Source organism: Psammomys obesus, unplaced genomic scaffold (genome assembly GCF_907164565.1).
Source record: "Psammomys obesus unplaced genomic scaffold, mPsaObe1.curated_primary_1811, whole genome shotgun sequence".
Lineage (NCBI taxonomy): Eukaryota > Metazoa > Chordata > Mammalia > Rodentia > Muridae > Psammomys > Psammomys obesus.
Window position 1 is genome coordinate 5,792,524 of NW_026586816.1, and position 26,698 is coordinate 5,819,221.

General features: G+C 50.0%; 1 protein-coding gene across 1 annotated transcript; it reads left to right on the forward strand.

Moving 5' to 3' along the window:
• On the forward strand, positions 1–26,698 carry Ovol2 (ovo like zinc finger 2). The gene is made up of 4 exons (XM_055602645.1): positions 1–273; positions 916–1,133; positions 14,546–14,735; positions 25,951–26,698. Exons 1-4 carry the CDS (start codon positions 174–176, stop codon positions 26,265–26,267), a joined length of 825 nt encoding a protein of 274 aa, XP_055458620.1. The 5' UTR covers positions 1–173; the 3' UTR covers positions 26,268–26,698.

Consider the following 26,698-nt stretch of genomic DNA (forward strand, 5'->3'; position numbering starts at 1 on the left):
CTGCGAGCCACTCGGAGAGAGGGGGAGAGGCCCGGGCAGCGCGGCGGGGGGTGCAGGAAGAGGGCCGGCTAGGCGGGAAGGTGGGCTCCGGGCGCCGGGAACCAGGCGCCACCGCCGCTGCTAGCGGGGAGCAGCCGGGAGGAGGGGGCCGCGGTCAGAGAGGGGACCCCACCATGCCCAAAGTCTTCCTGGTGAAGAGGAGGAGCCCGGGAGTCTCGGTCCGCAGCTGGGATGAGCTCCCGGATGACAAAAGGGCAGACACTTACATCCCAGGTGAGGAGCGCGGGGGCCGGGCCTGGGCGCGGGGCTCCCGGGTGGGGGCGGGGTGAGCGCGGCCCTGCCGCTCGGGACTGGGGCAGCCGGCCCCACCCCGGCCCCTCACGGCCGGGGTCACAGGTATCTTGCGGGAGGGGGGCCAAGAATCCAGGCTGGGAAACCTGGGGCGCCCGGTGCTCTCCCTGGACAAGGCTAATTGCCTGGCGGCGGGACCGTTGGCTGCAGCGCGGGCCGAGGTGGCCCTGGGCGGGGGTGGGAGGAACCGGGGTTCCCTTGCCCCCCGCGTCCTCTTACGCCTCGCGGGAAGGTCCGCTAACCCTCCGGAGCGAGGCGAGGCGAGGGCATACCCGCCTCCGCGGGCGCGAGAGGAAACTTGGCGCGCGGGGTGCTCCGCCGAGCGAGGACCCCGGCGCTTCGTGGGCGCAGAGGTTGGCCTGAGGACCGTTCTCCCGACACCCCGGGTTAGCTGGAGGGGCCGATGGCCGGGCCGACTCGTCTGCCTTCGGGACGTCGCCCACTTGGCGAGGTGCCCGGGTCCGGGGCGGGGCGGCGGCACCGCCCGCAGGTCAAACTGCCGTGGGCGCCCGGGCGTGACGCCGCGTGTGGCTGAGTGCCGGGCGCGGCCCCCTCCCTCCGCAGTGAGCCTGGGCTGCCTGCTCCGCGACCCCCCCGAAGACTGCCGCAGCGACGGCGGCAGCAGCAGCGGCGGCAGCAGCAGCGCCGGGGAGCCCGGAGGGGCCGAGAGCAGCTCGTCCCCGCGCGCGCCGGAACCCGAAACTCCAGAGCTTGCCGACGCCGAGGGCCCCGGTGGACACCTGGCAGCGGCGCAGCGCCCGGTTGCCAGGTCAAAAATCAAGGTAGGGTGTCGCCTCTGCCCCCGCCGCCACCTGCACCACGCCCTGGCGTCGGGCTGCGGAGCCCCGGCGCCCCTCCCTGCCGCGCCCGCCCGCCCGCGCGCGGAGCCCCGGCGCCGCACGCTGGCCCGCCGCTTCTGCACCTGCCCCTGGGCGGCAGCCGGGCTCCGCGCGACCTGTCCGGTGCACCACGGCGCCCGGGCCGCCAGCATCTTAGCGGACCCAGCCCTCAGGGTGGTGGCCCTGTCTGAGGCCGCTAGTGGCTTCGGGAACGACTGAAGATCGAGCCCAGCGACCCGGTTCGGCTGTCCACCTGTGTCCAAGGCCAGACTGTTCACTAGAGGGCCCGAGATTTCGGGTCGAGAAGGACTCTTAGACGTAATGCCTTGTGGGACGCAGTACTCGGCACCTAGAGGTCCGGAGAGTTTGCTTTGCTTTTTGTGTCTTCGGACACAATGGGCCCCGCAGTCACCGCTCTTCCCAGTGCCTCGAGGGAGCCTTGGACAGGAAGCTTGTTGTGTAGGGCACTTCAGATTTTCCTTTTCTATAAAATCTGCAAGAATTAAATTAGTGGGTAAAAGATAAAAGGGCTCACCTGCAGATTTTTTTTAAGCGTTCCTACCCTAGTGGATTGGAATGTTTGTGCCCCTCAAAAGCTATAGACTTGTAGGCAACATCTTATCTGGATGGCCATCAGCGCTTTGTTGGGTAGAACTTCCATGACCACCTGTTCAAAGGTATCCGCTACCCCCAGGATTAAGGAATCCTGCCCCGCTGACTCACAGCCAGCCAGAGGGGGAGGGGAGGCGACATGTTTTATGCATAAACCCCAGGTCCTAGCCCGGCCGGCTGTAGTGTCACCTTATATAAAGTAGGCCCTAGTTGTGGGGCGCCCAGGGTATCGGCTACCCTGGGTCCGGACTGACGCGGGGAGGCGAGATGAACCCAGCTAGGTGTGGGGTGGGAGGGATAAAGAAAGCAACGGTTCCTTTCCCCAGGGGTGGGCCCAGGCGCATTTGGTTCTGAATTAGGATTTGAGGCTAGAGCACCGGAAAGACTCCTTAGGATGAGAGCTGTGGAGGGGGTGGGGGGGGACGGACCCCGAGGGGGTATATACTTCACCGAGCGTGCTGAGATTTAAAGTGAGTAGGATGGGAGGATTCTGGGCCAGGCGGGGTTAAGGAGGAGGGAAAAGTTTTCCTGAAGCGGATAGCTCTTGCCCTTTGGGAAATTCTACAAAGCGCTCCACTTGCATATTTATCGCCAGGCTGGAGAGACAATTGTAAGGTTGTTTTGGAAGGGACAGCAGTTCGTTCGCCCCTCCTCCACCCCAACTTGGTGAGGAGAGAAAGCCAGCCTCGGAAGATTTTGGAAGATCCCTTTTTGGCCTTGGGCACACACAAGTGTTGGATTAAGGGAGTCAATAAACCAGTCATTTCCAAGATAAGGTGCCTCTGAGGTGGGGGAGGGGTTGGGGCATTTTCGCAGACCGTTAACAAGCAGCCTGCGCCCCACACTTTCCCGCTATCCACTGGAGGCACTCAGGGTCCTACTCTTCCGCTCTAGGCTAACGTTGGAGGTATCTTGGTATTAGGATGGCCAAGGCCTCTGGAAATACCAGCCCTGGTACTGGCAGTTTTAAAATGGCTGATCAAATTGCCACTTCTTAGCACATTGTGTGTCAACTTTATGAGGCCTACAGAACTCAAAAGAATTTCCTCTAAGAATTAGTTCCTTAGCCTGGGGGACCCTCCCCCCCTTTAGTCCCAACACCCAGGAGGCAGAGACAGTTGGGTCTCTGTGAGTTACAGCCCAGCCTGCTCTACATGGTGCAGTTCCAAGCCAGAAGGGGCCACACGGAGTAACCCTCTATCAGAAACCAAACAAGCTTTAGTATTTTTGACTGAAGAGGAAGAAAGCCATTCAAGGGTGATGTCCATGGCAGGGAGTCGTTTTTGCCCTGGAACTCGTCATTTCACCTTCCGTGATCTTGGATCTCGGAGTGGCAGCCCCAGCCTTGTGTCCCACTTGAATGACTTAGTTTTAAAACCTGAAGATGAACTGGGCGGTGGGCTTGGAGGACCAAATAAAGAGCAGGCTTGAGCCTGTGCCCTACACAGAGGAGAACAAAGAAAACACCCAGCAAGCATGCATTGTGTCTGCTGTGTGCAAGGCAGCCCTATTAAAAACACCCCGAACACGTTCCAGAACATTCTAGCAGTGGTGGCATTTGTTAAGTGCTTAGGAACTTGGAACCTTGAGCAGTTCTTTATTCTGGGCCTGTTTCCTTATCTGTAAAATAAAGACATTCATGATCGCCACCTAGTACCGTGTGAGGATAAATGAGCTTGGCGCTTGCTCACTGTGCGTTGTCGCTGCTATGTGGACTAATTTGAGAGGGCCAGGGTTCTTGCTATGGCTGTGGAAATGGGGGTGACTGGTCTCGGGGTGGTGTGGGCTGAGCCTTGAGCTTGGGTAAGGAAAGGAATCAGTGTTCTGGTGAGCAAAGGATAGGAAATGCACGGGTTAGAATCAGGGATGGAGTTGATAGCATAGGCGTGACAGGATGAGTGGGGATCCAAGGGCCAAACCAAGAAGACTGTTCCCCTGAGGGCAGAAGAGCAGCTTTGGAGGCTTCTGAGGAGGGAAGACTGGGCTGGGATTGTCTTGCCTGAAGTGGGAACCCTTTGCACCCTTGGGTATGCACAAACTACCCAACAGGAAGTCAGCTGACAGCCCCGTGCTGAAGGTTTTGTTATTGTGTAGTCTGTCCTGCGGCAGAGACCTGGGGTTTGACAGCCTGCTGTGTTGACTGGGTGAGTGAGTCTAGGAAGAAAGCTTGGAGGCAGGTTGGGGAGATGTGGTTCATCTCCGCCTCCCTGACCTTCCACTGTGTGCCTTGGGGCAGGTTCTGACGTGATCTCTTTAACGCCGAGGGTTCTATGATTTAAAAACACAAGGTGAGGAGATGCATACATCTGGTCCAGACAAGGTCCTCCTTTGTACCTCTCTAACTGCACTAGACAAATGGTGGAAAGGCAGGTGGTGTCCTCTGACTCTTAGTCTGTCGCAGGACAAAAAACTAGAGAGAACTTTGTGAGTTGACTCACTATGGCTGGCAGGACTCAGGTGCAACCTGGGACTGGTGGAATTTCTGTTCTACCCCTTCCTAATCTGTTCTCTCTTCCTTTGGCCTCCCCGTCCCCTTCGAACTCTTCAGAAGTACATCCAGGCTTGGTGGCTCATGCCTTTGATCCCAGCACTGGAGGCAGAGGCAGGAGGAGTTTTTTGAGTTCAAAGGCGGCTTGGTCGACATATCCAGTTTCCCAGCCAGGACTACACAGTGAGGCCTTGTCTCAATTAAGAAAATGAGAAGTCCACCCTTCACCCAGCTTGCTAATGTGTGGTATCAGCATGTGTCAAATGTGCATCTCTTTTTCCTATCAGTTTTAATTATGAAGAGTTTCAAAGACAAAATAGCAGATATCTGTCCGGCCCAGGCCATCCCTTACTGGCTCCTATCCCTCACCTTCCCACTTAAGACTTTGGAGCAATTTTCAGATATACGACAGTCATGTCCATGTAACTACAGGCTGTACCTAAAGCTGTGATCCTGTAAGGTTATAGTGCTGGGTGACGACTTAGCCAGCTCAGCTTGTGTAAATACACTCTGTGATGTCCATGCAATGGTAAAGTTGCCTAACAGGGCCTTTCTCGGAATGGATCCATCATTATGCAATGGCTGAATGTATGTCAATTATAAGTAGCTCCAAATGTGCCCCAATCACACCCTTGAATTATGTGTTCACATTGTTAAATGGCTTGTAAATGCCTACTCTCCAGTCTGTTTAATTGGGTCCATGCAATGTCCACACACTCTGATTGACATTTGGCATGGCTTTTAGGTGCTTTTAATTTACACATTTTCCCTTCCTCCTTTTTATGTACTTGCAAGTTAATTGTTGGAGCAATGGGTCATTTGCTTGGTAGAGGTCCCCATGGTCTGGATTTTGCTCAGTGAGTCACCTTGGGCATTTTTCAATCTCTGTGATCTCTGTGTGAGTTTCAAAGGTGTTTTAGGGCTAAGGCCTCAACATCCAGCAAGGTAGTCCTTATCATAGGTAGCTTTTTAAGTTGCATAGGATTAAAAGCAAAAGTCCTTAGTGCTGCTGAATTGGCCAGTTTGGGTAGATGTCCTGTCATCCAAAGCCGGTGGGACAGCACTGCTCTGGATGCTTGGTCAGTCACAGTGTGTGTGTGTGTGTGTGGGGGGTGTCCTAGAAGGAGGCAGTGCATGCTTGCCACTCTGATGGTAAGAGGTGTTGATGCTTGGGGCAGAAACATTTTGGTATTGTAAAACAGTGATAGTCTCGTTCTGTTCGTCTGTTAATTGTAGCTGACTGGATTTAGGCTTTTATTCCATTCTTCCCCCCCCCACACACACACCCCAGTGGCCTTGAGGCCTTGCTCATGCTAATCACATATTTTCTCATTGAATCACACTCCAATACCCCTGGAGATAGATTTTTCTGTAGAGACAGTTTTTCCCTCACATTCTGTTTGGTGTCATGGGATAATTTACTAGGAAAGCAAGAAGAATGATTGATTTGTGATTAATGTGATTGTGCACACATAAAACCCCAGCACCCAGGAGGCTGAGGGCAGTAGTTGATAGCACGCCAGGGCTTTGTAACCTCACAACTCTGATAGTTAGGTGGTGTGGTGCACACCTTTAATCCCCTCACTTTGGAGGCTGAGGCATGCAGATCTCTGTGGATTTGAGCCCAGCCCAGTCTACCGAGGGAGTTCCAGGGCAACCAGGGCTACATAGTAAATCCTGTCTAGAAGGGGGAAAAAAAAAAAAAGACAACCCCAAAACAAAGAAAACCCAACAATAAGGAGTCTTGGTTTTCTTTATGAATAAAGACTATCAATTGACTGACCAATTCTTTGGTGATCCTAATTAGCTGCTTCTTTAAAAAATTTTTGAAGCTGGGGGCAGTGTCTCACCTTGCACTCTGGGAGGCAGAGGTAGGCGTATCTCTGTGAGTTCAAGGACAGCAAAGGCTACACAGAGAAACCCTATCTTGAAGAACCAAAAAAAGGTAAAAATCGTTTTGAATCAATATTTTTACTGTGCATACACGTGTGTGCGCCATGGTACACATTCTGAGAGATAGTTCTTTCCTTCTGTTACATGGGACCTGAGATTGAACTTAGGTTTGGCAGCAGGCTCCTTTACCGGCTGAGCCATCTTGTTGGCATGAGCTCTGTCGCTCCCTCTCTCTCTCTGTTTCTCCCTCTCTCTGTCTCTTCATTGATGAGAGTATTCATAGTGCATGGTACTGGGCTTCATAAAGGTTTTTTCATGTTAATTATTAATTTTTTTTGTTTTGGTTTTGATTTTTTTGAAACAGGGTTTCTCCGTGTAGCATTGGCTGTCCTAGAACTTGTTCTGTAGACCAGGCTGGCCTTGAACTCACAGAGATCCACCTGCCACTGCTCCTGAACCTTGGGATTAAAGGCATGAGCTAGCAACGCCCTGTGAGTCTTGGTTTCTTTTGGCTTATTTACTTATTTCTGTTTATGTGCACGTGTGTGCCTGTGTGAGTTTTTGTGGACTGTGTCTGTGCAGCTGGCCACAGAGGCCAGGAGAGGACATTGCATGGCCTGGAACTGGCCTTAGAGGCAGCTGTAGCTGTAGGAACTGAACCTTGGGTTTCCGTAAGAAGAGTAAGTGCTCTTAACTGCTGAGCCGTCTCTCTAGCCCCACGTCTGGCTAAGGAAGCCTGCCTTCGTCATCTCTTCCTTCAGGAGGTGCTCCCTCTGTCACCTGCAGAAGCTGAAGAGCCTTAGGGCTCAGGAGTTCCGAGGGCCTGGGTGAAATGTACTTAGCATGTTTTGAGCAGTTGGATATAATTGACACACATGACAGTGGAATACCGTCCAAATGGCCACCAGAAAGTAACTGTGGGCTTGGGATTCTCCTGCTGATCCAGAAGCATTGGTTTAGTGGGATAGATTAATGTCTGCTGGAAGCATCCCAGGAACATAAGGGGCTGTTTACTTCTGGGTGAGTTTTCCTTTAGAAGTTTGGCAGGCAGCGATCTTAGACAGCTGGGAGGCTGGTGTCAGCCAGTTCAGGCCCTTGTCTCCCTGGATGCTGCTGACACCCCCATTAGTCCTGACACAATGATTGCTTTTTTTGTGGGCTGACAGTTTTTGTTTTGTTTTGTTTTGTTTTGTTTCTGGCCAGTGAGGCTCACTTTTTAGAACTCCACTAGAATCTGGTGTATTTCATGAAATGAAAGCTGAGATCCTACAGAGACCAGGACCGAGAGCAGAGACGAGGCAGGTCCTAGGCTTGGCAAATCGCACATCCATTTATCTTGCTCTGAATTAGTTTCCATTTGATGTCATTTCCCAGCCTCGGTAGTAGTTGCTCTGCTTCACTAATAAGCCCTGGCAAAGTGGGTTTCAGATTAAGGTGAGGCGAGGGAGCATTTCCAGAAGCTGGTGCGAATCTCCCTCCTGGAAGACTGAATCAGCAGTTAAATGCACAGATACAGGCCGGGGGCCGGAGAGAGGCCTCAGTCGTTGAGAGCACGTGTTTGCTTTTACAGAGGACCCAGGTTCAGTTCCTAGCATCCATCAAGTGACTCCTTCCCTTCCATGACTCCAGTTCCAGGGGATGCAGTGCCCTTTTTCATACTCTTCAAGAGTACCAGGCACACATACATGTGGGCAAAACATTCATAGATTAAAAATAAATCTAAACAGGTTTTTTAAATAACTTAAGTATTTTAAAAAAGTGATACGCTTGGGGGCTGGAGAGATGGATGGCTCAGAGGTTAAGAACACTCGCTGTTCTTTCCAAGGTCCTGAGTTCGATTCCCAGCAACCACATGGTGGCTCATAACCATCTATAGTGAGATCTGGTGTACAGGCAGAATGTCGTATAAATAAATAAATAAATCTTAAAAAGACTTATTCCTCTAAAAAAAGAAAAATGATACTGCTGGTAGATAGTGGTGCATGCCTTTACTCCCAGCAACTGGGAGGCAGATGCCAGCCTGGTCTACATAGCCAGCTCCAGGACAGCCAAGGGCTACAGAGAAACCCTGTCTCAACAAACAAACAAACAAAATCAAATGATATTGACGCTGAGAAGAATAGAGTCTGTGTTTCCATCCACATCGCTGGAGTTAGGTTCTCTCTGGGGCAGGCAGGAGAGTGGGCTGGTAGCCACAGCTTTTTGATTGATTAGCAGAATTCTGTTAGAAGGGTTTATGGCTCACTGTGGCCCGCATTCCCGTTTCCTATCAGAGAGAGTAAAATTCAAAAACAAATTTCAGAACAAGGAATTTTGACCAATTATCTTTGTATGTGCATGTTTTCTTGCCATGGTTAACGTGTGTATGTGTCTGTGTGTGTCTGTGTGTCTGTGTGTGTGTGTGTTGGGGCGCTTGTCAGTAAACATCTTGCCTGAGTTGGTTTTCTCCTGCCATCATGCACCGAATGGACTCCAGGGAGAGATCCTCAGGCTTGGCCCGAGGAGATTCCTAACCTTTGAGCCATCTTGCCTGCCCTCAGTTGCCTTTGTTTCAGCATTATAGAAATCTGGAACTGTCCTAACTGTAATAAGACTTACTTTTGCTTTTGTTTGAAATAAGTAGCTTTCTTCCCTTTAATTCTTTAATTTACTCCCGGGAGGCAGATACCATTATTCCTGTTTTATGGCTGATGAAATTAAGGCTTAGAGAAATTAAATTACTTGCTTGCATTCTCAGATTGGGGGAAGTGAAGCCCAGCCCAAGTTGTGTTGAATTTAGAAAGTCGGAAAACTGCCTCTGCTCCTAGTTTCTCACATTACTGAAGAGACTGGCTACCATTTAGTATGTTTACGTGTGGAGAAATTGTGACCAGGGATTTTTTTTTTTTTTTTCCAAGACAGCATTTCTCTGTGTAGCCCTGACTGACCTGGAACTCACTCTGTAGTCCAGGTTGGCCTTGAACTCAGAACTCCCCCTGCCTCTGCCTCCCTGTTGCTAGCGTTAATTAAATGTGTGCATGATACGGGATATTAATTGATATTTCATATCACACAGATAGTCAGAGCTAAGTGTTTTTTCAGTCTTGGCATTTCTTGCCTGTCTGTGCACTATGATCATTTGTTTATTATGCATGTGTGGGGTGGTGCAAGCGTGTTCATGTATGTGGGACTTGTGGTGGCCACAGGGAACCAGCCCCAGAGGTCATATTGTGAAACAGTCTACCTTTTTGATACAGGGTCTCTCCCTGCTGTGTGAGGCGGGGGAGGGTCACTGGTAGGCTAGACCACTTACCCTAGGAATCCTTCTGTGTCCCAGCTCTGGGATTCGGGCGTAGACCATGGCATCTGCCGTTTGGAGGAGCTCTGAGGATCTAATGCTAAGTCTCCATGCTAGTAAAGCAAGGGTTCTCTTACTGAGCTAACCTCCCAGCCCAGCACAGTCATTCATAATTAGCACGGTTAAGGTGTAATTTTGGTCTAAGTTTTGGTTCATGATGTAACTCTGGTACATTGCTTGTAGAACCAAGTGAAAAACCCAGACTGGATACGTCTGTTTTGAAGACTGAGGAGAGAGAATGTTGTGTACCTGTGTGAGCATAACAGAGATGGCCAGGCAGCAGACACACAACCTAGGGGGGGAGAATGGTCCGGGAACTGGTCATGTCTTCTGTGGTACACAGCCCATCCTGGGAGAGGGGATCCTGAAGATCAGGGCTGGGGGTGCACATCCTGGTCAGAGTGGGTTTGTTGTTGTTTTTTTCAAGACAGTTGTGGGTTTTTTGTTTGTTTGTTTTTTCTAGACAGGGTTTCTCTGTGTAGTCTTGATTGTCCTGGACTCACTTTGTAGACCAGGCTGGCCTCAAACTCACAGTGATCTGCCTGCCTCTGCCTCCTAGAGAGTGCTGGGATTATAGCCATGCGCCACTGAGCCTGGTTGAGATATGGGTTCTGTGTGTGTGTGTGTGTGTGTGTGTGTGTGTGTGTATGTAGCCTTGGCTGTCGTGGAACTCCCTCTGTAGATCAGGCTAGCCTTGAACTCACAGATCTACTAGCCCTTGCCTCTGGGCTGCCAGGATTAAAGGTATGCACCACCATGCCTGGCAGAAGTGTCTGTTCTTTTTTTTTTTTTTTTTAAATTCTTTTTTTCTTTTTTCTTTTTTTTTTTATTTTTTGTTTTTTAAGATTTATTTATTATTTATACAACATTTTGCCTGTACACCAGATCTTACTATAGATGGTTATGAGCTACCATGTGGTTGCTGGGAATTGAACTCAGGACCTTTGAAAGAACAGCGAGCCATCTGAGCCATCTCTCCAGCCCGAGTGTGTGTTCTTAATGTGCAAAGGTTCTGAGTTCTACCTTCAGTTCCAAAATTAACAAAGAAAAAAAAATGCAAACAACATGAAAGTACTGATATGCTGGAAAGAGTCTATTTGTTGCTGAGTTTTAGAACTTTATCTTATTTATTCATTCATTTTAAAGATGCATTTGTTTTATGTGTATGGATTTTTCTTTTATGTTTTTTTTTTCTAAGACAGGGTTTCTTTGTGTAGCCTTGGATGTCCTGGACTCCTTTGTGGACCAGGCAGGCTGGCCTCTAACTCAGAGATCCACCCGTCTCTGCCTCCCAAGTGCTGGAATTACAGGTGTTTTGCCTGCATGGGTGGCTGTGTACCATGTGAGTGGCCTGACACCTATACAGGCCAGAAGAAGGCCTTGGATCCCCTGAAATTGGAGTTAAAACAGTTGTGAGCCACCGTGTGGGTGCTGGGAGTTGACCCCAGGTTCTCTGGAGGAGCAGCCAGTGCTCTTAACAACCGGACCATCTTCCCAGCCCTTTATTTTCAGCTATGTGTGTGTGGTGGAGTGTGCACGTGCACCCGATTCCCCAGAGCTGCAGTGGCGGTTGTGAGCCGCCTGTCATGGCGCTGAGAACCAAAGGAAGGGCCTCTGCAAAAACAGAACTGCTGAGCCATCTCTCCAGCCCAGTGGCACTGCTTTAGTTATCCTGTTTCTTTTGTGCAAGTAACCCCAAGTTTAGGAGCTAAAAAAATAGATAGCATTTTCCATTTCTTTGGAATGTCTGGGTAGTTCTTGCTGGCTTTCCTTGGAGGTTGCAGCCAGCTGTCCCTGTCTTTTACCTTTGCTGCCTTGCTGAACTGCATGGTACATCAGGTACGATCCAGTCCATTGCTATTATAGACCATATGTTAAGGCACTACACAGGAAATGGCGCCTGCAAACCCTTCCCTCCTGAGAAGTCACGCAGTCTGGCCGAAGCTAGTCATTGGCTGTGATGCTTTGCCAGTTGTTTAGGTGGTGCGCACCTGCCACCCTAGCACTCCAGGAGGCAGAGGCAGGCGGATCCCTGTGAATTCAAGGCCAGCCTGGTTTACAAAGTCCTAGAGAAACCCTGTCTCAAAAAACAACAGGGACAACATATTTGTTTGGTTTATGTGTATGAATGTTTTGCTGCATGTATGTACATACATCGTGTGTGTGCCTGGTGTTCAAGGAGGTCAGAAGAAGGCACTGGAACCCCTGGGACTGGGGTCACAGCTACCATGTGGATGCTGAGCTCGTCCTCTGGAAGAGCAACCAGTGCTCTTGATTGCTGAGCCATCTCTTCAGCCCTCTTTCTCTCTCTCTTTGAGGCAGGGTCTCACTATGTAGCCTTGACTGGCCTGGAGCTCACTATGTAGACTAGGCTGGCCTCAGGGAGCACATCATCAGACTTCAGTTGCCTCTGTCTTGATTCTTGTCAGTTCCTTACACTCTCTCATGTAACCTTTGCCCTCAGAAACTTAGAGTACTCAGTGGCCTCAGTTATATAGTCTTTTCTCCTTTGTCTTCCAGAGCTTTCTCTTTCCTTTGGGTCTCCAAGGTAAACACTGCTCTCTGCACTCCAGGGTCTGCTTTCTCAGACCCTGGTAGCTCACAGTGAACCAAACATAGGTGTTATTTCCCATCACCGGCTCTGGAATGTTCCCTGCTGTGTTCTTGTCTCTGCCCTCATCTCGGCTTGACTGAGAGACTTGCATTCTCTGTAACCCTCTCCCGCTTCCCATCCCAGCAACTGTGGCAACTTATTGAGAAAAGCCACTTTGGTGGCTGTGCTTTGGCCACGGGGCCAGTCAGTCACTCCAGTGCTAATTCAGACAAATGAAGCTCTGAGCCACTGAGCATGAATTAGGAGAAGCAGCAGCCTGGGAAACCATCCTGACATCCTGCTACTCGCTCCTAGCCGCCCTGCATGCTGACCGTGTACAGCCCTTGGCACGGAGGTGTGGGAGACAGCAGTGTGTCCTCGAAGCCTTGAGTGGAGGCGTCCACGGGAACTCCTCAGAAGCATGAAGTGTAATGCCCTCTTGTAACGAAGCGGAGTGAATACAGGCAACTCTCTGTCTCCACAGCTGCCACACCCCGTGGGGCCAGCCTGTGTGAAAAGAGCATGGTGTCTGTGCTGAACCTTCACAGGTCTTTTCTTGTCCCTTGTCCTTATTCCTTAAATAGTGCAGTGTAACGGCTAGGCGCGTAGAGCCTACATTGGTACAGGTATGGTAGACATCTGTTTAGGTCGTGGAGATGTGGATGAGGGGATATGGGTAAAGGGCCCAAAGCCATGGTGTTTTATATCAGTGGCCTGAGCACCTGTATATATGTCCGTATCTGGGGATCCTGCTACCCGCCTCCTGCATGTGCGGAAGAATGAGCGAACTGAGCTCTAAGGACTAGGGCCTCGCCTCATTTCTTTTTCCTCTTCCTGCTTTCCCCTCCACTAACATCCTTGTTTGTTTGTGTTAGTTCTGGGGCTAGAGCACGGGGCCTGCATCCACAGGTGATTACCCCAGTGCTGAGCTGCACCTCCCGCCCTGGGGCGTCTCACTTTTGGCAGAGAGAGCTGTTCACCATCGACAGCAGCTGCTGTCAACCTGTGGCCCCCCTCTGTGGGTCCACCCACCCTTTCATGGGGGTTACCCAAGACCATCTGCATAGCGGATATTTAACCCAAGACCATCCGCATAGCGGATATTTACATTAAAATTTGTAACTGTAGCAAAATTACAGTTATGAAGTAGCAAGGAAAATATTCTTTTCTACTTAGGGGGGGTCGCCACAACGTGAGCTGTTTTATAGGGTCGCAGCGTTCGGAAGGGTGACAGCCGCTGATCTCCAGGGTCTGATCTGGTGGCCTTTGAGTGCATCAGATCTGGTGCTTCACATTACACAGTGCTTGTCCACAGAGACAGACAGCAGATGTGGCAGAGAGAACCTTAGGTTGGAGGTAGGGGACAGTTCGAAGGCTGGAATTCGGTTGTCATCTCACTGATAAGAAAGTCAGAGCCAAGTTACTTCCCTAAGAGATGAGTTTATTTGTGCACAAGTTGGGTGTCTGGCCCTGGGGCATAGCCCAGCTAGGCAGTTTTCATCCCGGGCCTCTTGGGTAGGTGGTGGTGAGCCTGGACCAGGCTGGAAGGTCCAGTGAGGCACTATGCATAGTTAGCACCTCGGTGCCCCAGCATGGGGCTCTGGCTCTCCCCGTAAGGAGCTCCGTGGGCTTCCTCAGCTTCAGACATGGAGTCTGGCTCATGGGAGGGAGACAGTGAGGCCACTAGGCGTTCCATGTCGAAGAATTAACACATCATTTCTGCTCTCTAGTAGTCATGAGCCCTGCCCAGGTTCAGGGGAAGAGAAATCATCTCCGCCCTTCCCCTACTCCTTTTCTAAAATTTGAATTACAGTTTATCTGTTGTGTGTGGGTGTGCTACGGTATGTGACAACTGTGGGAGTTGGCTGGCTGCTTCCGCAGGTTGGTGTCAGGAATTACAGTAAGGTCATCAAGTGTTGGCCATCCAGGTTGGCAGCAGGTGCCTTTACTCACTGAGCCGCCTCTCCAGCCCCACTTCTGTTTCTTGGTGTCTGGACCAGTACTCAGAGGCACTGGGAAAAGGGTTGACTGTGTCTGTCTTTGGGAACCATTGACCGCAGGGCCCAGACCCCTTCCTTCATCCTCAGCATCCTCCTCATAGTCCAGGGGCCTGCTAGGGCTCTAACCACAGGGGAACCCTCCCATCCCTTAAAGGAATGTCTTTTTTGTCAGTCAGGTGTTCCCATGTTTTGTTAGAGGGCTGCTCCTAGGCAGTGCGCAGAGTCCAGTGTGTAGAGGTCTGCTGGAGGGAGGGAGGGAGGGAGGGAGGGGCGGTGCAAAAACCTTTCCCAGGACCAGTGTCTTCACACCTTTCCCAGCCTCGAACCCCCCTGCCCCTTTGAGGGAGCGGCAGCCCACCTAAGAGAGGAAAGATGTCCGGGTCCCCCGGCAGCCCTTGCGATCTCACGCACCCTCTCTCTCCCCGCTCCTAGTTTACCACCGGCACGTGCAGCGACTCCGTGATTCACAACTGTGACCTGTGCGGCAAGAGCTTCCGCCTGCAGCGCATGCTCAACCGCCACCTCAAGTGCCACAACCAGGTGAAGAGGCACCTGTGCACCTTCTGCGGCAAGGGCTTCAATGACACCTTCGACCTGAAGAGGCACGTGCGTACACACACAGGTGAGGCTGCCCCTGCGTGCTTTGCCCACTTCCTGTTCGGGACCCGCTTCCTGGACGGGTGCCAGGGACACCGGATGAGGCGTTTGGGGTTGATCGGGTTCACCCTGACCGTGCCGCCTGCCAGCCTTGTCACCTGGGGCATGCGGGCCGCATTTTGCTCCTGTGAGATGGGGGCGGTACAAGTTCAAGTGGGGCAGACACGGCGAATCTCAACTGTAAGGCCATCTGCAGAATGGGACGTTCAGGCCAGCTTCACATAGTTTGTGCCTCTTTTTTGACTCTTTGTTTTTTTTTAAATTGTTGTTGGTTTGGTTTTGCTTTTGCTTTCTTGAGATAAGGCCTTGCCACGTGGCCCAGGCTGGCCTTCAACTCTCTATCCTCCTTCCTCTGCCTCCCATGGGCAAGGTGTTCGGGCGTGCACCACTGTGCCTGGCTAACCCTGTGAAGTAAGCCTGGCTCAGGGCTCATGGTCCTCCCGCAACAGCCAAATGGGCAGGAGAACAGCTGACCTGAGCCTCCTGCTGGTACGTGCGTCTTCCTTTGGGCTTCTTCCTTGACTTCCCAACCTTTTTTCTAAAGCCTTGCCCATAGGCTCCACCGCTCAGCTCATTTTCCACTTTAGGCAGTTTGGATCTGAGCCTCCCCAAGGCTGAGGGATGACCTTTTGCCTCAGTCCCAAACCTGCTGATTGGTCATAAGCTTCATTAGTTTTATCTTAGGCATATCTGGCCTTCTGGCCTCTGGCTTCTCTACTTAAGGCTCAGTCCACACCTTTGGTCCTGTAAGCCCTGGAGGAAAATTGTAAGGATGCCACTTCTCTGCTCAAAACTCGGTAACTCCTGGTAGACGCAGATGCCTCCTTTTCACATGAGGCCTCTCACCATGTGGTCTTGTCATCAGATCTCCTTCAACACCATCCTGTTCTATCCCCTCCCATCCCATCCCGTTTAAGCATGGCCTGTCTTAAACTCTTAGTCCTGCCCTGCCCCCTGTCCACCTCCCCAGCAACCTTGCCCTGTGTGCAGGGTCCCCATCCCTTACAGTCTCTCAGAACTTAGGGTTCCCTCAGGGTGTTGGTGGAGGAAAAATAACCTGGAGGTCCTTCCAGACCCAGCTTCCAGCTTCTCAGTCACACCCAGGGACCTTCTTAGGATCCCTATATTCCATTTCCTTTCCTAGTTCTTATTATGCTTTTTCTTAGCTCTTTTTCATGAGCTGCTTTCCTCACCTAGCAAGAGTGTTTCCCACATTATGAAGTGGACTGGTCTACAGAAGATGGTGGTGGTCGAAACAGGGTTTCTCTGTGTAGCCCTGTTTATCCTGGAATTCACTTTATAGAGCAGGCTGGCTATGAACCCAGAAATCCACCTGCCTCTGCCCTCTGGGTGCTGGGATTAAAGGTGTAGACCACCATGCTTGGCTAGCCCTTTCCTTTAAAAAAAAAAAAAAAAAAAAAAAAAAAACCTTTTCTAAACTGAACTTTTCACTGAAATTATATATCCAGAAAAAGGCACAAACTACAAGTGCCTAGACCTAGAGGCATACAGCTAAAACCAAGTAAAAATAACAGAATATTTCTAGCCCTCCAGGCCATTACCCTCTCTAGGTAACCTTTTTCTCTAAGGGGCAGGGAATCCCTATTATGGTTTCTAATTAATACATGACTTTTTTAGCTCTATAAAATTGAGGTCTGTACTCCCTTTGAATCTGTCTACAGGATTTTTTTTTCTTTAGTCTCTAAAGATAGATTAATTAACTAATTTATACATGCTAGAAATTGAATCTGGGGCTTTGAACACACTGGGCAAGTGCTCTTAACATTGAGCTAAATCCAGCTGTGTTTTAACTTTGTATTTTGACCAGGGTCTCACTAACTTGCTCAGACTGGCCTTGAATTCACAGAGTAGCTAGCCCTGGCTGGTGCTTGAGAGACACGTGCCCTCCAGCGTCTAGACCACAGCCATTGGCTTGGTGTGGCTGCTGAGCTCTTGCCTTGGGACTAGCAGCAATTAGGTGTGGTTTAAGACAGTAGATTTTGAAGAGCTCGGGGGTGGAGGGTGGTGGGGACAGGAGGATCTCTGAGTTCTAGGACAACCTAGTCTACATATGGAATTCTAAGCCAGCCAGGGAAATATAGTGAGACCCTGTTTTAAAAAAAGAGTCTATGTATTTGTTTGTTTACTTATTTATGTTTTGAGATAGGATCTCCTTTAGACTAGGCTGGCCTTGAACACTGCATTCTCCTGCTTTAGTGCTAGCCTCTTGAGAACTGGAGTTGTAGGTACATGCCGCCATTCCTGGCTCCTTCTGGAAATTTCTAAATTCTAAAGTAGTTTGCCCCTTAATTTCTATTGGTCAGCACCGTAATAATTGAAATTGGTGGGTAGAAATTTTTAGGATTTTAATCTTAACTTTCGCTTTCCAAGTAACTAGCAAATAGCACTATGGAAACTTATTTCCACACCCAGACTGTCGAGCTAGTGGAGGTATGCCTCCAAAGATTACTGGATCATAAAGAGAAGCGGGGGCTTACATTCATCCTAGCTGGTGACAAACATGAGGAAGACACTGATCTGGACAGGCCGTAGTGCCAGGGGCTGGTCAGACCTCTGATTGTCCCTGCTCTTTACTGTAGGCATATTACCACAGAAAATGTTTAAGAGTTCTCAGATGTGTTTGTTTGTGAAACCCCTCAGTGGCTCCAAAACACCATCCTAGAATTTAGTGGGAAGTTGGTCTTTGTCTTTGGGAGAACTGTAGGGTTGGCCACTGACTATTCTAAGTGCTGTATTTAGGCCAGGAACAAAGATACAGACACTCAACACAAATACTGCAGACAGCTGGGTGAGGGATACACTTGCATAGGGTACAAAGAGACCAAGCCTTACTTAGCATTTTGAAACCTGCCTGGGATTCTAGGAGCCTCCGTTAGAGGACCGTTACCAGTGTAGATAAATTCAGCAAAGATGGGTGGACACTCAAGGCTGATCTTTGCCTCTCCCTTACCACCGACAGCAACTTTTCACCCCCAGCAACTACAGCAGGCATCTAAGGAGAGACTCAAGTTGCAAAAAAAAAACTTCTTGAAAAAGATTCAGGGAAACCAGGGCCTGGAAATGTCTTACATTAATATCCAGACAGATGAAAGAAAAGATTAGGAATCCTTTTTTGGGTATGACTTCATCAAGAGAAAAAGCAACCACGGGGTCCTCTGACCCTGCCCCTATCTCTGACTTGTGTGTGCGTCCAGGCTAGGGAGCAAGGGTGTGATTAGGTTAACCCAGTGGTGCAGAAGAAAGAACTCCATAGCATTTTAAAAATGTGTGAGTAGCTGGTTGTGGTGGTCATGTCTGTAAGCACTGGGGAGGTAAAGACAGGAGCACCATGAGTTTCCAAGCCAGCCTGGGCTACATAATTAACTCTAGACAAGCAACAAACAACCTTCCCACCACAAGAGCACAAACCCAAACAAACTGGAATTACAGCAACAGCAAAAGCAATCAGTAAATGAGTGGCAGTTTTCATTCTAAGCAGCCTGGGGTCCTGCGCCCTAGAAATCAGCTCCTTACTAAGATGATCTCTGGAAGAGAGCTTTGGGGAGGAACTTGTCAAGCAGTGAGGGCAGCTGGGGAGGAGAAAAGGTGCTAGCCTCAGCCCTATCCCAGAGGGCTTTGGGGCTTGAAGGACGTACCTCAGTGCTGTCCTGTCCACAGGTTTGTGGGGAACCATTCTACACCCTTTTCAATCAGAAGACATTTCACTCCCGCTCACTGGGAAAGTTTGTGCCCATCGCTAGTGCCCAATCCGTGGAGAGGGGGACACCCAGGAGCTGTTGGCTACCAGCACCTGTGTGCACGGGGGCCTATGTATGCATTAGCCCAGGAAGTGGGTCTGGGTGGGGAGCCAACACTACCTCTGTGGACCTTGCAGAGACAGTTCTCCAGTCCAGTGTCAGGGACAGGCTCACAGAGGCCAGACTCAGCTACATCAAAATGGAGAGGAGCCCTGAGCACTGAGACATGTATGTTCAGTTGACAGCCCGAGGAAAACACCATGGGTCTGCTTTTACAGACATTCCTTTGGGTTTGGCTGTTTTTGACTTAGGCCAACTAGGCTACTTCCTAAGAATGGCTGCCTACTGGCAGAAATGATTTGTTTTTGGGAAAGAGATCTGAGTGTTTGAGTTAAAATTACCGACCTCACACGAGCTGGCCTTCACACCTATGTCTACGCCCACGTCACTCACTGTGGCTTGAGGGGGACCGAAGCACCTGGCATTTGTTGGGCGCACGCAGCCACTCGTCTGATGCCCCAGAGGTGCCAACCTCATTGTTCAGATGCAGCATTTATTGAAAGGTATTTCTTTTCCTGTGAATGCCTCTGCGGTGGAAGCTGTCGGATGGTATGAGAAGCTATAGCAAGTGCCAGCGACCATGCGCAGTTGGTAAGGCCAAGCGCAGCAGTGGGATCCTCAGCTTCGGAGAGAGGGTTGCCTGGGCCTGGGAAGATGATAACACACTTCTCAAGGTGTGGTGGCTCATGCCCCTAATCCCAGCACACAGAGGCTATGGCAGGAGGGTTACCAAAACTGAAGGTCCACCTGTGCACTTGTGTTTCTTGAAGAGCACCTGGGTTCAGGTACCAGCACCCACATGGCAGCTCACCATCATCCGTAACCCTCTAGGGGATTTGATGCCTTCTTCTGACTTCTGCAGGCCCTGCACTCACATGGTATATGTACATACATGCAGGCTCATACACAGAAAATAAAAATAAATACATTTTGTGGGGGGTTTGAGACAGGGTCTCACCATGGTACTCTAGCTGACCTAGAACTCCCTATGTAGACCATCCTGGCCTCGAACTCCAAAGTGCAGCAATTTAAGTTGTGTAACCACCTTGCCTGGTTAAAGATAAATAAATCTTAAAAAAAAAAAAAGTCAAAAAGCTGGCTCAAATAGTAAGTGCTGCAAGCACAGAACCCAAGTTTGATCCCAAGAACCCATGTGGAAGCCAGGTGTGGCTGACCCAAGCACAGGTGCACACACAAACCCACTCACGGGGACTGGGATGCAGCTCAGTTGGTTAGGGCCTTGCTTAGGAAGTGCAGAGCCCTGGGTTTTCTCTCTGGTGCCATACTCAGTCAGTGTGGTGGCCCAAACCCCTAGTTCCATCACTGGGCGGTCAAAGCTCAGAGTTATCCTACACAGTGAGTTTGAGGCCAGCCTGGGCTACAGAAAAAAATGAAAGTCGGCCTTGAACCTCTGGTTGAAGCAAAGGAGACTCATGCCTTTCCTGTGGCCTGAGTTGCATAGAGAGAACCTGAGGAATTCCAGTGTGGGTGAGGGCTGGGGAGGGGCTGCTGCCCACAGGACAGGGAGCCCTCTTGCCTTATCTACCATCAGGGCTATACTGAGAGAGACCAGAAGGCAAACAAATCCTGGGCAGAGAGGACAATGGTGTCTTTGTTTGGGGCCTAAGGAGAAAGATTGACTGGATTGGGAAAAATGCAGATCAGAAGGTTAAGGAGGGGCTGCTAGCTGAAGAGTGGAATCCAGGCCCCAGCAGTCCCGGTTGGCCTGTGGAATTGCCTCCTTGATGGTTTCACTTATATTGTAACATATATATTGTATGTGTATACATACGTACATATGTATATGTTACCCCAAAAATAACATGTCTGTATGGGGGCAATGGAAAATTAGGTTTTTAAAAAGCAATCCTCCATTACATCCCCAGTTCACTTTTGAAATCGACTTGCCATTTCTTTTCTTTCTTTCTTTCTTTCTTTCTTTCTTTCTTTCTTTCTTTCTTTCTTTCCTTCCTTCCTTCCTTCCTTCCTTCCTTCCTTCCTTCTTTCTTTCTTTCTTTCTTTCTTTCTTTCTTTCTTTCTTTCTTCTCTCTCTCTCTTTCTTTCTTTCTTTCTTTCTTTCTTTCTTTCTTTCTTTCCTTTCTTTCCTTTCTTTCCTTTCTTTCTTTTGTGTCCCAGAAGCTTCTAAGGCAACTGTTCTCTTGGGAAGGAGACCTTGGGCCTTGCTTGGTGTCTGCATAGTGGGCATACCTTAGTCCTTTTCCTCATTGTCCATTTAACACGGGATCGCGACAAAATTGCCATCAGAGAGGCACAGTCTTTTTCCAGTTCCCCGGTAGAAGCAGTTGCTTCCATTTTCAGGTTGGTTTCCCCCGTGTTTTCTTTAATTCTGACAATGCCACCAGGGATTTCTTGTGTATTCTTTGCTCACCTGTGTGAGTCTCCCTGTAGCGTAACTTCCCACAAGTGACCTTACTAGGCCAAAAGGCGGGAGCACTCTGGGATTTATGGGCATTGCCTACCTGCTTTCCTTAGGAGGCTACCCTCAACTTCTCCTACAAGAAGGCCACTATCAAAGTGTCTTCTTGGATTTCACAATTGGCTCAAAGTCAGGAAAGGAGCAGTTGACCTAGAGGAAGGGAAGGAAACAGAAAGTTTCAGCAATGAGGAATTTACCTGGAGATGTGGGATACAACTTTAGCTTAGTGTTATGATTAAATAACTCAAAAAATAAAAACTCAGGTCTGGGCTGGAGAGATGGCTCAGTGGTTAAGAGCACTATCTGCTCTTCCAAAGGACCCAGGTTCAATTCCCAGCACCCACATGGCAGCTCACAACTGTCTGTAACCTCAATTCCAAGGGATCTAACACCTTCACACTAATGCACATAAAATAAAAATTAAAAAAGAACAAACTCAAAAGTCTTTGTTGACAACGCCCCAAAAGAACACACAAACACACACATCTATATTTGTATCTCTGTATATAGGAACTAAGTAATAAGGGCTTAGGGTAGAGAACTCAACTTGCTGAGGAAGTCTGCCAGCTACCTAGGGACCACAGTCTTTAAAAACCCTTTTCTGTTGTTGTAAATTACATAATACATTTTTTTTTTTTAAAGTGTAGTTGAAAGACAAATTCTAAATACTTAGGGATATGGCGGCTGATTCTTGCATGGTGTGTTTCCGTGGTGCTGGAGTCTGAACGCCGAGGTCCTACCCCCCTTCCCAGTGTTTGCCAAGTCCTGTGATAGCTCAGTGAATCCTGAGGGTCAGTTCACCTGTGCGTTTTGTGGGTGAGGAGACCGAGCTGTGGAGGGGTGGTGGACAGATGAGTGTGGTCTCTGTTAATGAGGGGCAGATGTGCAGCGCCTGGCTTTTCAGGAGCCTTGGACTTTGGAACTCAGGTAGTGTCAGTAGGTTAATTATCTCTGGTGACAGATGGCGCTTTCAGGTCCCAACCTATTCTTTTGACTAGGGGAGGGGGTTGGGGACTCAGCATTGATCCCCTTACCCGGGTCCACCTCCATTCCCTTGAAGGCGTGGACAACCTCCTTCCTTGAAGGAAGCTCCAGGAGAGAGCAGCTTATTCGAGCCCAGGAAGGAGCTTTCTTGAAGAGACATCTGTCTGCCGGGAGTGCAGTTATAGTCAGAAGAGGAAGTGGGAACACCGGGGCAGGGAGCAGGTTCGTAAGTCAGAAATGTCGTAACTAGAGTTTTATGGTCTGTCTCCTTCTCTGTCTACATCGTGAAGCACCCAGCCTCAAAACCACTCAGTGCCTGTACTATACCCTCTGAGAAAAAAAGCTCAGAGTCAGCCCCTTCCTTTCAGGTGATTCAAGGCCCCTGAAATCCTCTAGCCTTCTCAGGCCTTGCTAGGTGCTCTGCCCATAGAAGATATGTGCAGACTACGTGTTCAATACCGTGGGGAAAGGGATATGGTCCTGCACACGCTAGGCCAAATGTGGCCTGCCAGGCTCCGGGGAGGCTCCATGCCAGAGTCCAGAAGCACTCATTTCTCAGGGTGTACGTGCTTGGGGTGCATCTGGGTCACCCAGCCAGAAAGAGTGAAAGTTCACCATCTGCCGGAAGGTGAACTGGGAGCCCTCATGTGGGGTGAAATAAGCGACTCACAGACACTGCTTGTTTTCTCTCCTGTGGAAACGAGGGTTTTTTTTGGGGGGGGGGGTCTGAGTAGAAAGTGGATTATTGGAGAAGAGGAAGGTGGGGACGGAGGGTGCAGGTAAGGCCCCAAGAGCCTGAGTGCAGGAGGGCTGCTGCTCCTTTCTTGTAGGGTGGTGGGAGAGATGCCCTCTCTACTCGGCCCCTTGCTGCCCGCACGCCCCGTGCCTCTGGGCAGCACAGTAGAACCGGCCCTGGTGGCAGAGGTGAGCCGCTCCAAGGGCATGAGAGTGGGAGAGCTGGCCCTACCCCTTGCCAGCTGAGCCTCCTTGGTGGTGTGGGTGTGGAGAGCTGACTAATGTAGCTACCTCTCAGGCCCAAATCCAGGGCCCACCCCAACACCTATCTCATGAACTGCTGGAGCATGTGAAGGGCTGGTCCTGCAGATTTGGTGCTGCGGGACCTCCGTGACACAGGGCAGCAGCAGGATCTCTGAGAGGAGGCCCGATGAGGTTCCAGTATTGGTGGTGCGGCAGAAGCCAGAGGCCCTGAACCAGACAGGTGACCCATTGCAACGAACACTTGTACACAAAGGTGTGTGGACAAAAGGGTCTACTGTGGGATACACTGTGACATGCTAAAGAAAAGAAAAAGTCTGTAAGTTTCAAACCATCGCCCCTGCAAAATAAATAAATAAATAAATAAAATAAGTAAATAAAAATAAAGTAGGCAATAGTGTTAGGTGTGAATAGAAGCAAAGTAAATTTTATGCATATATGGAAAGATTATTTATTTGTAAGTATGGGTGTTCTGTCTGCATATCTGTCTGTGTAATACACAGCACGGGTCTTGGTGCTCCTGGAGGCCAGGAGAAGGCATTAGATCTCCTGTGGATATGGATGATGGCAACAGAACCTGGGCCCTCTGGATGAGCAGCCAATTCTCTTAGCTGCTGAGCTGTCTCTCCAGCACTTGAAAAGGTCACAATGAAAGCCAAGTGAGGTACATGCCTTTAGTCCTAGCACTCACGAGGCATAGGTATCTCTGTGAGTTCGAAGCCGACATGGTCTGAAGAGCAAGATCTGGCACAGCATCTCCCTCTGTAGCCCAGGCTGACCTCAGACTGTGGCTGTGCTTCTTCCGAAGTCCCAAGTGCTAGCATCCCCGCACTGGTCTGAAACAGTCTTCCTGGTGACTGGTGAGGACTGTTGCTACAGTGCCCAGGTACCTTTCTCAGACTGGGCACAGCTCCAGCCGGGTCTAAAGAAAATTGGTGTAAACTTGCTTACTCAATCTCGGCTGCAGACTAGAGTCTCCTAAGAAAACTTTGAGAAGTCCCTGTTCAGACCATGTGCAGAATAACTAAATACATTTTAAAAACATATTTAGTAACATGTACCTATACAAATGTATTCATAATGTTTTACAAATTGTGAACAATCTCAAGAAACTTGATGACTGAACTAGGGGAAGAGACATGTATGAGGTGAGAGGGGCCTTTTTAGGTTTAAAAAATATATATTTACTTGAAGCAGGGCGTGGTGGGGCATGCCTGTAATCCCTGCACTCCCCGCAGGTGGGTCTACAGAGCAAATCTAGGCCATACAGAAACCCTGTGTGTGTGTGTGTGTGTGTGTGTGTGTGTGTGTGTGTGTAGGGGGGGTTTATCTATCTGTTTGTCTGTTTATTGTTGACCTGTTTTAAGTAGCTACATGACTCAGATTAGCCTTGAACTCCTGATCCTTCTGCCTCCACCTCCCAAGTGCTGGGAAAACAGACATGGTCTTCTGAAACTTGGTCTTAATTTTAGATTTAAATGGTATCTCTCTGTGTAGGGTAGCCCAGGCAGCCCCACACTCTAACTGCATACAGCATTTCATTGAACAAAACAACACGCTGACTCATCTTTGTGTGTGCTTTATGTGTGATTGCGAGCAGACGGTAGCCAGTGACGTCAGGTGTGCTCTCACTCTCTCCCCTCTCCCCCACACCACGCCTCTCTCTCTACATATGTATGTATGTTCTCAACATTCACTTAGTGCACATAAGGGGTGTGTCTGTCTTGCCGAATGCAAGTTTGGAGATGAGAGGACAATCTATGGGAGCCAGTTCTTTCTCTCCTTCCACTGTGTGCGTTCTGGTGTCCAGATGGCCAGCCTTGGTGGCTAACCAGTCAGCCACTGAGTCATCTCCTTGTGCCCCAACCTCCCACAGCCTCTTTTCTGAGAAGGGGTTCTCACTTGGCCGAGAACGTACGAGTTAGGCTGAGGGATCCGCCTGACCCTGATCCCTAGAAACTGGAGACAGGGTTTCCCAGGTGTAGCCCAGGCGAAGGCTGGCCTTGAACTCACACAGTCTGTTCACCCTCGCCTCAGGGCTGGGATTAAGAGCATGAGTCACTGTCAATGAATTTCATTTGCACGTAGCCTGACAACAAGCATAGTTCTGAGCGAATTCGCAAGGTCTCAGATTTCTTTCCTTCTCACTATGCTATTGTTATATTAGACTTCTGAAGGTCAGAGTTTTAACATTAATCAAATGGAGAATTTTTTTTGGACCAGAAGGCCAGGACGCCCCAGCCTGGCTTTGTAGATGTAAATTCTGGGGGTTGGGCTCAGGCCTCTGGGTCTGAGCCCCCCACTGGCAGCCCTTTGTCCACCCTGGCCCGGAAGTGCTTAGCCAGTGAAAGTGAGCGGCTCCCCTCCTTCGGTGATGCCACACAGAGGCTGGGGTGGCATTTCCACCCTGTTGGCTCCCTCCCTTCCCTATCTCTCCTTCATCACCTATCCCTTGCTCCTGAGATGGCCTCGCCAGTAAACTTACCTAGGCTTTTTGTCTCAGAATCTGTTTGCTGGAAAACTGACAACACATTAAAATAAAAATAAAAAAAGAACAGAAATCAGTCTTTCTCTCAGAGTCAAGTGGTGGGTTCTGCCTCGTTGGTGCCCACGTGTGTTAGGTTCGTGGCGACGCCGGGACTCTTGTAGATGGTTCTGGACCCACTCTCCTCACATTGGCAAGGATCCTGGAGCCGGGTCGTGCTCGTCTTTAATCCCAGCACTCAGGGAGGCAGAGGCAGGCGGATCGCTGTGAGTTCTGAGTTCGAGGCCAGCTGGTCTAAAAAGCGAGTCCAGGACAGTCAAGGCTTCGCAGAGAAACACTGTCTCGTAAAAGGAGGGGGGGAAAAGGGGTCTTGGTCATGGGAAACTTTGATGGCTTCGCGGGAGGGAAGCGTGGGAGTGGCTCCGAGCGGCTGGTGACTGTCTGCCCCGCACCCTTGCAGGCATTCGCCCCTACAAATGTGAGGTGTGCTACAAAGCCTTCACGCAGCGGTGCTCGCTGGAGTCGCACCTGAAGAAGATCCACGGCGTCCAGCAGCAGTACGCCTACAAGCAGCGGCGGGACAAGCTGTACGTGTGCGAGGATTGCGGCTACACGGGCCCCACCCAGGAGGACCTGTACCTGCACGTGAGCAGTGCGCACCCGGGGAGCGCGCTTCTCAAAAAGACTTCCAAAAAGCTGGCCGCCCTCCTGCAGAACAAGCTGGCGTCCCCGCCGCAGGAGAATCCCACCCTGAGTGAAGAGGAGGAAAAGAAGTGAACCGCGAGGGAAAGCGGGGGACAGGCGCCCCGAGCTGCTTTCTCGGACTTTTGGTCTGAGGCGTGTGCTCCTCCTCTGCTCCACCGGGTTTTTGTTTTTGTTTTTGTTTTTTTAGTGACAAGTATTCAGTACATCTCCCTTTTCTTTTGGGACATCAACAGTGAGAAGCACCCCAAAGCTGTCAATCATTCTGCTACAACAAGCCCTGTTTTCTTGGTGGCTGAGATCATGAACGGGTTCTTGTGTGTGTCTGTGTTATGTGTATCTTTTTTTTTTCTTTCCTAACACAATTTTCACACATGAATAGACAGGTGTTCTTAAAGAGACCATCATCTTATGGTGCCTTGACACGTTACCCAAGCAAGAAAAATGTATATTCTTCTGAAAGAGTTTACAGAAACTATTTTAATAAATGAAATGTTCATGTGAAA